The following is a 15,887-nucleotide window of genomic DNA, read 5'->3' on the forward strand; positions in this document are numbered from 1 at the left end:
AATAAAATGAGGAGGATAATAATTATAATTGTTGTCATGACACTTTCTTTGGCTTTCTCGTTTCTCATTCAGTTTTTACTCCTTATATTGTCTAAAATTGAATAGGGGAATACACAGAGCTTTGCCCTGTTGCACTATTCACCACCCTGCAGTTATTATTATCCTGTGCTATGCATTCATCTGCTGATCTGGAATGGTCTTTTTTGTTATAATCATTGAAGCTGCTTGTGGCTGTCAATCTGTTTCTAAACGACTTAAAGTCATGCAAAGTTAACCGATCCGACCCGTAAGATCCCAAAAATTTTAGGCCTAAAATTCAGTTTAGGCCTCCGCTAGCGGGGGCCCCTTTGGGCTCAGAACCCATAAGGGATTACACCTGGCGACGCCCCTGCACGTAAGTGATGTGAAATTATTATTTTTAGCAAAAACCACAAGTGTTTCCTACTTCTAACCAATCATACACATCAAATACACTGTGGGGGTCTTCATTGACCTAAAAAAAAGCATTTGATACAATAGATCATAAAATACTATTGAAAAAAATATATCGATATGGAATCAAGGGTATTGCCCTCTCTTGGCTGGAAAGCTATCTAGATAAAAGAACGCAATTTGTTAGCCTAAACGGAGTCGAGTCGGAACACTTAGAAATAACTTTTGGAGTTCCTCAAGGCTCTGTACTAGGGCCAAAATTATTTATCCTATATATAAACAATATATGTAAAGCCCTACAAAACATGCAGTGTGTCTTATTTGCAGACGACACAAGCCTGTACTCATCTGGTACAGATCTGGAGCAGCTCCTGCATGTAGTACAGAAGGACCTCAACATAATGAATAAATGGTTTAAAATAAATGTTATCATTAAATATCAGTAAAACCAAAATCATTGTTTTTGGCAACAAAATGATAAATGTTCCAATAAACCTAATCATTAATAACAACTAATAATTAATAAAACTAGAACACACAGAAACAAACACTACTAAATTTTTAGGAATAACTATTGATGAAAAACTCATATGGAAGCCATATATTAATACCTTAAAAAGAAAATGATCTAAAACAATAGCTATATTATATAAAATGAAAGGTATTATAAATAAAAGATAATTACAAACACTATACAGATCCCTACTACTCCCATACCTGACTTATTGTGTGGAAGTGTGGGGGAATACGTACAAATCAATAGTCCAACCCATTTATATTTTACAAAAAAAAAGCAATTAGAATTGTAAACTTGGCTGATTATCTTGCATCAACAAACCCACTCTTCATTCAAAACAATACACTTAAATTGCAAGACATAGTTAATCTGAACAACACTGTAATAATATACAAAGCTTATAACAATTTACTTCCAGGCTGCATGCAGGAACTGTTCAAGTCAAGAGAGGGCAAACACGACCTCAGGGGAACAGCAATGTTTGACACAACTGCAATAAGAACAAACACAAAGGGCAGATGTATATCCGTTTTAGGAGTAAAACTGTGGAACTCATTTAACAACGACCTTAAACTAGCAAACTCAATAAAAGCATACAAGATATTATTCAAAGCAAAGGTAATGGACACATATATAGGAACACAATAAGCAAACAAAGAAGAATGCACACATGCATGAGATAAAATGACAACTTAAATTGGTTTTGTCGGTTTCCTTAGCATCTTTTCACTTTCTGTTTTCAGAGCTATCATTATTCTTATTCTCTTTATTATTGCTATTAATATTACTATTATTATTATCATCATCGTCATTATTGTTATTATTATTATTATTATTATTATTATTAATATTATTATTATTTTGTGTAGGCTTATGATACTTCATTTGTTCTTTGTGTATAGTCTATTCTGTTAAAAGGTGGGCAAGATAAGCTTTATGCTTCAAGCCCAGACCTTTTCGGTCAAAATAATCACAATGTTGACCAGGGAAAAACCTGTGTTATCTTGTTGTTGATTTTTATGTTTGTGATTGCCCGAAATAAATATTAACAAACTAACTAACACTCACACCTATGGGCAATTTAGAATCACCAATTAACCTAGCATGGATGTTTTTGGACTGTGGGATAAAACCGGAATAACCGGAGGAAACCCACGCAAGCACGGGGAGAACATGCAAACTCCACACAGAAAGACCCTGCTACCGGGGACCAGTGCTAACCACTAAGCCACCGTGCTGCCCGGGTTTTTATATTTTTATATTATAAAATATATAATATTTATATTACATAAATATATTTATTATTATTTTTATTATAAAATGAAATAATAAGTAAATATGTTTTTATAACCCTTTTGATGGAGTTTGTGTGAGGTGTTCATAAACATGCTCACTTCAGGTAATATTTGAACTTGTCCTGTCTCTGTTGATAAAGAGCAACCTTTGACCGCCTTCAAACACTGCTGTCAGTCTTTTACAGCCAGAAGTCAGTATTTCCTGGGAAACAGTCTTACAGTCTTACTCCTTAACATCCAATATTAGTTTTAGTTTGACTTGATGGCCTAAAATCTGGGTCTATGGTATTACTTTTGAGAGTCTAATTAGAGCCCTTTAACCATATCATAATACAGCAAAGTCAAATCCAGGGGAGCCAGATCCTTTTTTATTTATTTTTTTATTGAAAAGGAAGAGAATAAGGACAGCTGGCCAGGCTAACTGAGATCCTCAGCAGAGGACCTCAGTTTTTCTTTAAATAAATTGAAGCTTAACTATTATTAAATCACACATTAACGCTCTAAAACTGGCAGCAACAACTCACAGACGAAAAGGGGAAGCATTAATTATGAATGTATTATTTTTAATTGCTTTGGCAACCCCTCCTCAGTCTTCCCACGGTGGAAAACTGCCCCGGGCAGTGCACGGGCGTCAACCTGGAAATGCAATAACTTATATTGACGTCAGATTTCTTGTGATTGAATCAGTTTTCATTCTCTGTAAAGGGTTGGGTCATAAACTAAAGGTTCAGAGGTTTTGCCAGCAGTACAGGAAGTGAAAGTGTGAGATTATATAGGAATATATCGAGCAGATTAATGGCAACAAGCAAAATGAAAAATAAAAATAAATAAAAATTAGACCCCAGTTTCTGTGTTTTGTACCACCTTCTTTATGTATGTATATTATATAAGTCATGTGACCCTGACTGGACCTGTTCTGGTACAGCAGTTTGTGATCAAGTGGAGTCCACGTGCTGAAAAACGCAGCAGTTACTGTCTTTCCCACCAGGTACGTAGTTTTTCATAAAACTCAGCTGTGCTCCGTCATATACTGTTAATATTTTATCAGAATTTTAACAATCTGGCCTCAAATGGAGATTTTCATCACTTGTTCAGATGAGACAAACCGTCATCGATCCATGGATGCAGCAGCCGTGAAGACCAAAGAAAAAACTTAATTTATTTATACAATCAAAACTACATGAAAAGCCATAAATATGCAGCAGAATCAAGGATGTAGTCATGTGATACCAGCACACGTCTATGATGATGTGCTAAAATAATTAGTGCATGATGGGAAATTCAGTCAGGAACACTGTCAAAACTCACATAATTAAAATAATTAAATAAAACAGAAGTTATATTCTTGTTTAATTGTATTTTTCATTGAAATCTGTGATGAAACATTAGAAATGTTAAGTGTTCATTGTTTATAAAACATCAGCTGAAAGTTAAAGCTCCTGATTTTAAAAGCTGAATTTAAAAAATGTTGAAATTTAAAGCAGTGAAAAGTCAACTTTTAGTTGTGTTTCATCAACACAATATCTGATCTAATCGTGTCAGGAAGAGTTGCATCGCCCGCCTGATGGGTTTTTACTGTACGACACATGACTTTTTGTCCATCTGTTTTTTCTCCACCTCCCGAGTCTGACGTCCCCCCTCCGTCTCTCTCTGGTCCTCTGGCTCAGCATCCCGATAAAACGGCGTCTCCAGGACCGCCTCCTTCTTCCCCGACGTCAGCAGCCCTTCATGCAGGGAGTCGTGGATCTTCTTCCACGAGCTCATCTCTGAGCTCCAGAGAGCGGCTCGGGCCCTGATGAACTGCGACACCTCGGTCTCGCTGCCTTTGGCCAGGCCAATGCTGTCCTTGCAAATGAAGAAGATGTCCATCCCGATGAAGAGGGCACTGGCCGCGATGAAGCCGGCTCTGGCCGACTGAGACATGGCCAGAGACCCTTTAGCGGCTGCCTGACCAACGTCCGGGATTTCCGAGGCCACCCGCGGGACGTTACGTAGAGCTTTACCCTCCTGAGCCAGAACTTTACCAGCACCGGAGATCAGATCATCACTCTTCAACACCTTGACAGCCGAGCACCTGCCTACGAAGGAATCGATGCCATTGCCAACGGTACCAAACTTAAAGAGCGCCTTTCCCACGCCCAGAGCCAGATCTAACTCGCTTGCCTCCATTTTGGAGATGGTTTGTCTAGTCACCTCCTCCAGGGAGTCCTGGAGTTTCGTCACATCCTCCATGAAGCTTTGGAGGACTTCCCCGGCTTTCTTCTGCTGCGTGCGGTTAACTCCCACTTCGGTGGCGGTCGTGACGATGCTGTTGACCCCGCTGGTGACCCCCAAGCCGATGCCGGTCATGGTCAGAGCGAGAGACACTCCCATCGTGACAGGGACCAGCGCCAGACCGACGATGTACAGCACGCCCCCGACCACACCCACCGAGCTGCCCGCCACGCTGGAGATCTTCGCTCCTTTACTCATCCGGTCCAACTGAACCGCGTTTCCCTCCAGCTCGGTCAGCGACTGCAGCATCCTGGGCCGGCGCTCGCTGAACTCTTTCATGAAACCGTGATACGAGTCCTCCTGGAACAAGAACACCATCCGGAAGTGTGTGTCCATCCTGGGAAAGTAACATTTAAAACGGAGGTGTAAGTGATATGTATATATGAACATCAGTGTTGGTAAGATTAAAGGGTACAGCATCATGGAGGATTGGCAAAGATCTAGCTAAGGATTAAAATTATGGCTTGTTTAGTTTTTATATGTTTTAAGGATTTTTTGAAAGTACATTTTTTGAAAAAAATTAAAACAGTGCAGTGCTATTGTAAAATGTCTGTGGATTAAATTATTAGCTAAAAGAATTAAAGTATTATATAACTATATATATATATAATTTTCCTGCAACAAAAACCCCTATGTTAATAGTTTGGACGTTTAAGATTTGTGCTCCAGTGTCTTTCTCTGAGGTCCAGGTTTGAAAACATCCCCAAAAAAATATAATGACAATCAAAGAAACATGTTCAATAGTTTCAATATCTTTTGGTTACTTTGTAACCTTGGTTCTCTGAATGAAGAGACTATCTCTCCACTCTGTTACATATTACATGTGTACGGGAATTAACCCCCCTGCTGTTAAGGTACGTGGATACTTCTTTAAGACACACTGGCTTGCGCAGTCACGCCCTCAGGTTTACCTATAAAGCACCTGTGCTGGCGTGTAATCAATGATAGTTTGATCGAAACATGTCTCAGAGCGGCCTGAAATCTGGAAAGAAAGTCTCTTCACTCAGAGAACCAAGGTTACAAAGTAACCAAACGTTCTCTATCGTATCGAGACTATCTCTCCACTCCGTTACATATTTCATATGTACGGGGAACTCTTTAAGACACCCCGTGAGGAGACGGTGCAGCCCACAAGCTCAGTACACCAAAAAGAGACAAACGAACTATTTACAAATGTACACTATTTATATACCAATCAGGACAAGGCCCCGCAAGACGCAAAGGCCAAGCCTGAGAGGCAGACGGGCCGCTCAGGACAGTCCGCAAGCCGCAAGACTGACCAAAAGAAACCAAACAAAAAGTCAAGAACGGAGCGGCCGCTCAGGGCGATATCCAAGTCCCAAGGAGAGACTGAAGGTCCAGTCCTACGAACTGCAAGCCTCTGGGCACCCTTAAGGAACCGGGAAATCAAGGAGCAGTCATCAGGAGACAATGCATGCTCACCGACACAAACTGCCTTCACAGCTGCCACCATACCTCGCAGGGTGAGGGCAGACTTCCCAGCCTCTAATTGAGACTGCAAGAATGACAGGATGCCCCGGGCAGGGGCTGAATAGGGACCCATCTGGTGAGCCCCACACCAAGTGGTAAATACCCCCCAATGGTATTAGTAGAGAGCCCTAGTGGAAGGTGCCCAGGCTGCTTGCACAGTCTTCACTACAGACTCCGGCAAGCCTAAAGCCAGGAGCCCGGAGAGGGGTGGAACAGGGCTTCGCTCGCCTGGGACAGCAGGTCCCGCCGAAGCGGGAGAACCCATGGTGTGCCGTCCAGGAGAGGTGGAATTGCCAAAAACCACAGCATGTGGGGCCAAAGAGGAGCCACCAGAATCAGCCTCAACCCTTCCACCTGAATCCTGTGAAGGAGAGGCTGGAGAAGAGTTAACAGAGGGAAGGCATAGAGAAGACCCAGAGGCCATGGGTGCGCCAGCGCATCCTACCACAGGGGAGGATCATCGTTCTTCAGGGAAAAGAAGAGGCGATAATGCGTCGACTCCCTGGAAGCAAACAGGTCGACGTCCGCCCGGCCGAAGCGACGCCAGATCGACCACCTGAGGATGGAGTCTCCACTCCCCTGGTGTCAGCCCTCCTCTCGACATGAGATCTGCTGCCGTGTTCAACAGTCCCGGCACGTGCACAGCCCTGAGCAAACAGAAGAGGGGGCCCACTGCCACAGTGTGGTTGCCAGCTTGCATAGGACGGGGGAGCCCAGACCTCCCTGTCTGTTGATATAGGCCGCTGCTACTGTGCTGTCGGTCCTGACGATGACATGTTGACCTCTTAATCTTGGCAGGAACTGTCGGAGTGCCAAAAGGACAGCTGTCAGCTCCAAGACGTTTATGTGCTGGGACATCCAGCGACCGCTCCAGCGGCTCCCTCCACCCCTCCACCAGGAGACGGACTTGTGGAGCCTCCGAGAAACCACAACTGTGATCTGGCAGGACATCTGTGGACACAGGCCCAAGCCCAGCAGGCACCGTTGGACAGGTTGCATATACAGGAGGGCAAGAGGGACAACCTGCACCATGGCTGCCATCAGGCCCATGAGACGAAGGCAGAGCCCCCAGCTGACCCGAGAGTGCAGCTGAAAGTGGCTGAGGCAGACCGTGAAGGCTTGCTGCCTCTCCAGAGTCAGCATGATAACCGCCCTCCTGGAGTCCAGAACCGTGCCCAGGAAGGTTGTCACCTGGGAAGGCTGGAGCTTGCTCTTCTTTTTTTTTTTTTTTTTTTTTTTTTCACCTTGTCTGCACACATATTATTGATTGATACCATGACGGTAGAAACCAAAAGTGTATATGTGTGCATTATTACTATATTTAATATATATACATATATATACGCACACATATGCGTACACATACATAAATATACACATACAAACCCAGTGTTTTTTTTTTTTTTTTTTTTTTGGGGGGGGGGGGGGGGTGACGACCTCCACTGCCAATCCAGGAAGCAGGAACTTGCTCTTCTTGTAATTCAAGCGCAGACCCAGGGTTTGAATGTGCTCCAGAAGCAGGGCCACGTGGTCCTCCGAGGCCGCACAGACCAGCCAATTGTCGAGATAACTCAGGAATGCGGAGCCCCTGCAGCCTCATGGGTCCGAGGACCACATCCATACATCGGGTAAATGTCTGGGGAGCCAGGGATATGCTGAAAGGCAGGACTGGAAACTCGAACCATCTGCCCTCGAAGCCAAACCTCAGGAAACGCCAGTGCCCCTGCCAGATGGGTATCTGGAAGTACGCATCCTTGAGGTCTATAGTGGCAAACCAGTCCCCCATGGTAATGGCTTGCCGTACCCTGGGAATCAATCAAAATCCTGCACCTCAGGGGGCAAAGATAGATTTGTTGAACCCCCTGAGGTCCAGAATCGGACGAAGTCCCCCGTCCCGCTTGGGGACCAAGAAGTAGTGGGAGAAAAACCCAGCCTGGTGATCCCCGCACTCCACCTCCCTTCTGGCGTGTTTCTCCAAAAGGGAGGACAACTCCTCCCTCAGAACCTCTGCATGTTGAGGGTTGGTCACAGTAGTGAAAGTGGCCAACCTCGCTACAGGAGGTCTGTGTGAAAACTGTAAGCGGTAGCCATGGGTCATGGTGGAAACAACCCATGGGTCTGCCCCCAAAGCTGACCACGTGTCCCTGTAATGGCTCGCCAACAGGGGCCGCTGGCAGGCCGAGGTCTGGAAATTGTCAGGAGGGGGGTGGGCGCTTGTAGGACCCCTGAGCCGGCCCCGCTCTCTTCCCCCAATGGCGAGAGTTACGCCGACGAAAAGCCTCCAGCTGGGGCCTGAGGTCCCCTGGTCCCCATGTTAGGGCCTTTAGTGTTGGAAGACGGACGGCTGTTCTTGCCCGCCTGAAGCCTTCCCTGGAGCGCCTGGAAAGGCCCAACACCTCTCGTGCGCAGCGGCGATTGTCCTGTGCCTGCTACAACAACAGAGCTGCATTTGAACCAAACATGGATGAAGGTTCCACCGGCAACTTAACCAAACAGCCCTGATCACTTTGCTGGAGCTGAGACTAGGACAGCCATAAGTGGCATCTAGCAACCTAAAAGGATGCTAAGGATCTGCCGATAGCCACCGCCTGCTCCTTCATAATTGAAGAGAGGACTGAGGAATCAGTCCGAAGCTCACCCGGAATGACCCTCAACCCCCAGGACCCTCCTGCACCTCCTTGGACAGGTCACGAAGGTAGAGGGACATAATGGTCCCCGTATTCGCCAGACGGGTCTGAGTAGCCATAGCTCTGTGCAGCTTAGCAAGCAGGCCATCCATGACTCTACAATTCTTGCTGGGACAGGTGGCTTTGCCAAGAATGGAGTCGGAGGGAGAAATGAGAGGAGAGAGAGCTGGATCCACCTGAGGGAGTGGCCCACAGGCCCGCAGGTGTGGGCCATAAGGTCGTCAGGGGGGGCCACACCCAGAGCCCTGGCTGCCCTGCCAATAACCTCATCGAAATGAGGGCCCAAAAAGCTTCCATCTCCTGTGCCGACCTCCCTTTGCCCACAAGACAAGTCATCGTCATCAGAGAAGACGGTCTCCATATCAACCTCACCTTCCTCCTCCTCCAATCCCAGAGGGGGGAGAGAAAGGAGGTCAACACAAGGCCAGCCTACTGTTGTAGGCATTGGGGGAGGCAGAGTGCCCTGTCAGGACCTCGAACACTCCCCCCTCCCTTGTGTGGCTTCAGACCTCGCTTAACACAGACTATCACTCTGAGGACACACCGACGTCTAACCACCTCACGTTGTTACTGGAGGCAGAGAGATGCTGGCTCGACTGGAGAGCCACGTCTTCCCACCCGCTGTCAGCTTAAACAGTCTGCACACCATGCGGGCCCCACTGAGCGCGTCACCTCATGAAAACGGGAGCTACAGTAGGAGAGTGGATTCACGCTGCACACACACACACACACACACACACACACACACACACACACACACACACACACACACACACACACACACACACACACACACACACACACACACACACACACACACACACTTCTGCAACACAGATCGTCTCACGCTGCACCTTGACTCAGGTGGAGATCAAACAATCACTGATTACACGCCAGCACAGGTGCTTTATAGGTAAACCTGAGGGCGTGACCGGGCAAGCCGCTGTGTCCATGTACCTTGACAATCTGTGTATCATTCGTTCTTTCCATTTTCAATTGGCAATCAAAAACAAAAACATGAAAAAGTGACTGGTCACGTAAACCTGACCAATTAAATATTAAAATCAAATTCAGTCCTGTGGCCTGTTTTTCTATTTTGTATTTTTGATCTGTGCCTAAAATTGAAATATGAAAAACCAGACGTTTTTCAGTTTTTTGTGTTATAATAAAAAACAAATAACAAAATAACCAGTCACTTTTTCATGTTTTGATTTTTGATTGCCAATTGAAAATGGAAAGAACGAATGATACACGGAAATTTGACAGCAGGGGAATCCGTGTATCATTCGTTCTTTCCATTTTGATTTTAATATTTAATTGGTCGGGTTTACGTGACCCGGAAATGTCCTACATCCATGGTACGCGGCAGTTGGGGTAACCATGGCTACCATGGCGGCGCTGGAACAACAGATTAAGGATTATTTTTTAAAGATTGATTGAGGACTTGTTCCACAGCGGTTTGACGCACAAACACATTTCCTGCACGTTGCAGCAGACGGGTGTCCTGCAATGCTCAGAAATGAGCGTCAGAAGATTCTGTGCTCGGCATGATCTGAGGAGAAAAAGACTTATATCAGACGCAGAGCTGGAGAGCGCTTTGATTCAATCTATTTATGAGGTTTTTATTCAGATGTCCACAGTATATTGCAAATATTATATATTATATAGCAAACACTAGGGGTGTAACGGTACATGTATTTGTATTGAACCGTTCGGTATAGCGTGTTCGGTTCGGAACGGAGGCGTACCGAACGAGTTTCCACACGGACATATTAAGTAGAGGACTGCACGTTGTGGAGCAGAGCGCTGCTCCAGTTGCGCTCACACCGAGAAAGTATTAAGATTAAAGAAAAAAGCACTAACTAATGAAGAACTAAAGAGCTAAGCACATAATTGTGACAAGTCCAGTGTTTCCCCTACCATTGTTTAGGCCTGGCGGGGCCTGGCCAGGCCTAAAAAAAACCAAACAATGATCATTTACGTTTATGAGCGCCTCTGCAGCGCTGTTCTGCAACGTGAGTCAACCTGCTTCGTTGCCTAGTAAAGCCTGAATTATGGTTCGGCGTTAAATCGACGTAGAGCCTACGCCGTAGGGTACGCGGTGACGTGCACCGTACGGCCGCTTGCTGCGTACCCTACGCCGTAGGATCTGCGTTGGTGTAACGCGGAACCATAAATCAGCCTTAACGATGCAAGTACCGCTGATGATAGCGCAGGCATATTATTATACATTATGGGATGTATAGAGTTTGTAGCCAGCCAACTATGGCGCCGGCCAAAAAAAGAAAAAATATCGCGGGCGACAGACAACATGATATAAAGAAATGTTTCTGCCAGGTACGTGTGTTTGTGTTTGCATGTGACGCTGCAGGGAAGCATGAAGGAAAAAACTGCCCGACGACACACCATGCATCCGCGGGGTCCTAGCGCCGGCACACGTAGAGCCAATGTTACTTTATGTGTGTGTAATAAACAACTAGCACGTTTATATTTTGCATTTTGTTTTCTTACTGTACCGAAAATGAACCGAACCGTGACCTCCAAACCGAGGTATGTACCGAACCGAGATTTTTGTGTACTGTTACACCCCTAGCAAACACTGACAGTAAATGTGTAATCCCGTGACAGACGGGACCATCATATGGCCGAAAGTTCATGACCGGGTATCTGTCTTTACTGATACCTTTACCTGACGCCGGAATTCATGGTATGGCTTATGTAGCTCTCTTAGGTTCTTCCAACCCGACCTTCTCCAGCATGCACCCCCAGTGAAGACAGATAGCCGGTTTTGCGGCTTTCCTGTACTTTTAAGAGCCGCTTGAGAGTTTTTTGTTAGGACCCACATGACCCAAACTTCCTTCATCACCGTGGCAACCAGATCAAACCAATGAAACATGAATAATCAATGTATGGCTCCTACAGTCGGTCATTAACTTTCGGCCATATGATGGTCCCGTCTGTCACGGGATTACACATTTACTGTCAGTGTTTGCTATATAATATATAATATTTGCAATATACTGTGGACATCTGAATAAAAACTTAACTCATAAATAGATTGAATCAAAGCGCTCTCCAGCTCTGCGTCTGATATACGTCTTTTTCTCCTTAGATCATGCCGAGCACAGAATCTTCTGACGCTCATTTCTGAGCCTTGCAGGAGATCCATCTGCTGCAACGTGCAGGAAATGTGTTTATGCGTCAAACCGCTGTGGAACAAGTCCTTAATCAATCTTTAAAAAATAATCCTTAATCTGTTGTTCCAGCGCCGCCATGGTAGCCATGGTTACCCGAACTGCCGCGTACCATGGATGTAGAACATTTCCGGGTCACGGAAACCCGACCAATTAAATATTAAAATCAAATTCAGTCCTGTTACCTAAAATTTAAATATGAAAAACCAGATGTTTTTTCTACGTTTTTTGTGTTATAATAAAAAACAAAAAACAAAATAACCAGTCACTTTTTCATGTTTTGGTTTTTGATTGCCAATTGAAAATGGAAAGAACGAATGATACACGGATTCAGGGGGGTTTATCCCGTACATATGAAATATGTAACGGAGTGGAGAGATAGTCTTGATACGATAGAGAACTGGGTCACAGAATTTCCAATTCTTACAATCTATATTAAATCTTTGTCTAAGAAAACTATTGAACGGTTAAATATCAATTCAAATCTTAAAATGAGTTTCTTTAGCTTTTGGAGCGATCGAGAGAGAGAGGTACTTGGTTCTGATCATTAGAAAAGCCATGTATAGTGTACAAAACAAGTCAGGGAAGTTTTGATGATTTGACTGATTTGGGGATTTTATGAATCGTTATCGGATCATTCAAAGGAAAATCAATTCAAACGTTGAATTGTTATGTGATTCATGACCCCCTGATGTTTGGGGTAAATCTCACCTGATGCGATCCAGTTGATTGATGTGATCAAGCATCTGCCGTATGTTCCTCTCAGTCAGACCCCGTCTGAGCTCCACCGCCACCTCCTGGACCGTCTTCAGACTGAAGTCACTGAAGCAGCTAAGACAGACGTTGTTACTTTTCTCTTCACACAATATTCTTTATTAGAGGAATTATCTCTGTGAAATGCATGTTGTTTGATGTTTACCTCTTCTCCATCTTCTCACAGATGTTCCTGCTGGTCTGGACGTATCGGTCCAGCTGGTAGGCCATGACGTCGGCGTTCTGAAGTCTGGGGAGGAAGAAGACGCTTGCGTCTCTCTTGAACTCCAGGAGCAGCGGACAGATGCATCGTGCAGCGGCGATGACGGCCTGAACGTGATCCAGGCTGATTTCTTCAGGGAGGTTCAAGACGTCGTTCTCCGTGAACACGTGCAGAGAGGTGACGGCCAGCTTCTCCACCGCGTCCAGGAAGCAGTTCAGCTTCTCCAGACCTCCCAGGACATCCTTCAACACTGCGGCCAGCTCCTTCTGCAGCTCCTTGCGCTTGCTGTCAGCATTGAACTGAGTGAACTTGTTTCCCATGTACTCCACGAAGGCCATTACTTTGTGCTCCGACTGTGTGAAATGGCTCAGGTCCAAGCTGATTTTATCAGCTCTGTCTTTGATGTCCATCATCATGTGCAGCTCCGTCTCCCTCCTGAGCGTCCATTTACAGAACCTCCCACAGAACTCCCTCACCGTGTGGACGTAGGTGAACGTATCTGAGGTGTAACGACACAAGGCCTCCTGCAGCTCATTGCTGTAAAACAAACAGCTTCTAATTAGGATGAACAGGATAGACGTGTCTCTCTCTGTATCGTTGGTCAAGTAACAGACTCATAAACAGTTTCTTCCCAAAAGTCATCACCTTCCTGAACACGCATCTGTCCACCATCACACGGAAATCTGTTTAACTTTCAAATCTTGCTGCTTACACACATTCATGTATATGATCATGCGTGTGTGTGTGTGTGTGTGTGTGCGTGTAAATGCATGTGACTAAGTGACTATATGTGTGTGTGTGTGTGTGTGTGTGTGTGTGTGTGTGTGTGTGTGTGTGTGTGTGTGTGTGTGTGTGTGTGTGTGTGATAAACCAAACAAAGCTCCACCTGAAGTGTATCTATAGTGGGGGAGGGGGGGGAGCAACCCCGCCACCCGCGAGACCAGAGGCCGACACGGAAGAGCCCGGAACCCAGGCCACCGGCAACCCCACAGAGGGGAGAAGTAGGAGGAGGCAACCCACCGCCTGCAAGGCACCCCCCCCCCCCCCGGCGGCGGCCGAGGGGGCCCGCGGGCGGGGCCCCCACGGCGCGGGAAGAAGCAGCCAGGGATCCCGCGGCGGCGGACCGCGACCCAGGCAATCCCCGGCCACCCGGTCCGGGCCGGACACGCGGCCAGGAGGCCCTCACCCTTCAGGCCAACGACCCCCACCCGGCAGGGGGCCAGCCCGCCCGGAGAGACAGAGCTGCCCCGGCCGCCGACGCGGGCAGGCGCACCCGTCCCCCACGAAAGTGGCCCTCCAAGACCAGAGGGGCGCCCCGCCGCAGAGGCAGCGGGGGGGACCGGAGACGGGCCCGGAGAGAGGGAACCCCCCAACAAGGCGACACCCGTGCAGGCCCGACAACGGAGGGCCCCAGACCCAGGCATCCCATTCATTCATCCATTCACCTATCAGATACCTATACTAATAATAATATAATATACTATACATAATAATAATATCGGACTTATTTTTGAGTCCTTCACCTTTATTGCTTGCAAATATGCAAATGCAAATGCAAATGCAAATGCAAATGGGCAGAACCCAGCCGTGGCACTCTCGAAATTTCTGCGAGGAAATTGTCTAGTTATTATTATGTAATAGATACACCACAGACTGCCAACAGCACACTGATCATTGAATAAGAAGATTGCATCCATTCGGGGTCATGGGGGTCTGTTGTGTTGGGGTAAAGCCTAGCCTATACAGGAAAGGCAGGTTCACCTCTTTAGGTTTTCAACCTGTTTCTTAACCTCTTTATTTACAGTTTGGTTCATATTGATGCCACAGGATTCCGCTTTCACACATCTAGATCCACACACTGATGTCTGATATAGATATATTGATATGTTTGGGCCAACTACTCCATTTAAATATCTGAAATAAAAATAACCCCCAGTAGAGCGTTGTCGCTTTAATCTTTGCAGCAGTTATAGTAGACGTCACCAAAGTAAAACTTCTTTTACAATAGTTTCGACCAATATTTAAATACAACTTGATAAATGAAGAACTTTGATCACTTATTTAAATGCTGATATGAATGGAATAATTTAAAGAAGCCCAGAAACATGTTTTTAGCTGGGAAACTCCAGAAACGTGCGCCTGTACCTTTAAGGAACAGCTGGTGGAGGAAACACCACCAATGTTGCCTCTGTCTAAACATTTCTAAAAGTGAAAAGCAGCCTGGATTACAGATGTTTATTTAGTTAAGTCACTCTGTGAGATATTTACGTGATAAACAGTCCCATGTTGTTGTTTTTCAGTCTCTGAACAGACAATGAAACTTTACCTTGCGGCAGACATCTCTCTCCTCTCCACAAGTCTCCACGAGCAACGAGGTCGGTGATCTGGTTCGTTAGGAGCTTCACGGAAATGAAACAACATAACCATATCTCGGGGAGAGAGGCTGTAATAACGTTTTACTAGCACCACATCGTTATACAATCTGACTTCACCAGGACAAAACAAATATTGTTTCAACAGTGTGTATGATACTGTAATAAACCTTTTATCTAAGGGTAAACATTAGGTTACACTGAACAGGCTGAAAAGGCTGCTGCCACCCCCTTTTATTAACTGGTATGGTCCGGTGTCGGAGACCTGAGAACACACACACCCTTAACCACGTTATAGACAAATTATAGACTTTATTTGGTACGTACAGTTCATAAGACAACAGCAGTTTTATGGTGGGCCGAGGAGAGGACTGGCCGAACTAGAACAGACCCCCCTTAAACAAATCCGCCCCCTCAGGTAACCAGCTACCCCTGTGTCACTGCACACAGAACCACTATAAACCGTCATAAGCACACTCCGGAATTTCATATGCAGATAAACACACCAGTGCCACTCAAAAGGGCATAGAAGCAAACACTCAGCACACTACAATCAGGGGCACAGGGGATTTCATCCTAAAAAGGCACGCCTAATTTCACACCATTAGGGGGACCGCTGGATAAACCCAGATGGACAGATGTGTATTAA

General features: G+C 45.7%; 1 protein-coding gene across 1 annotated transcript; it reads right to left on the bottom strand.

Moving 5' to 3' along the window:
• Positions 1-3,378: 3,378 nt before the first annotated feature.
• Positions 3,379-15,258, bottom strand: LOC133422674 (uncharacterized). Its single transcript, XM_061712696.1, has 4 exons — positions 15,193-15,258; positions 12,810-13,403; positions 12,602-12,721; positions 3,379-4,855 (listed from the first exon to the last, which is right to left on the bottom strand). The coding sequence occupies exons 1-4, from the start codon at positions 15,204-15,206 to the stop codon at positions 3,817-3,819; spliced, it is 1,767 nt and encodes a 588-aa protein (XP_061568680.1). The 5' UTR covers positions 15,207-15,258; the 3' UTR covers positions 3,379-3,816.
• Positions 15,259-15,887: the final 629 nt, after the last annotated feature.

The sequence above is a fragment of the Cololabis saira genome, chromosome 21 (genome assembly GCF_033807715.1).
Source record: "Cololabis saira isolate AMF1-May2022 chromosome 21, fColSai1.1, whole genome shotgun sequence".
In the NCBI taxonomy this organism is placed as follows: Eukaryota; Metazoa; Chordata; class Actinopteri; order Beloniformes; family Belonidae; genus Cololabis; species Cololabis saira.

What these genes read in the sequence shown, in the direction of transcription:
- LOC133422674 (XM_061712696.1), bottom strand. An exon ending in TGTGAGAAGATGGAGAAGAG is followed by an intron (nt 12,722 to 12,809) that starts GTAAACATCAAA and finishes CGTCTGTCTTAG; the next exon opens with CTGCTTCAGTGACTTCAGTC. An exon ending in AATCAACTGGATCGCATCAG is followed by an intron (nt 4,856 to 12,601) that starts GTGAGATTTACC and finishes TTACTTTCCCAG; the next exon opens with GATGGACACACACTTCCGGA.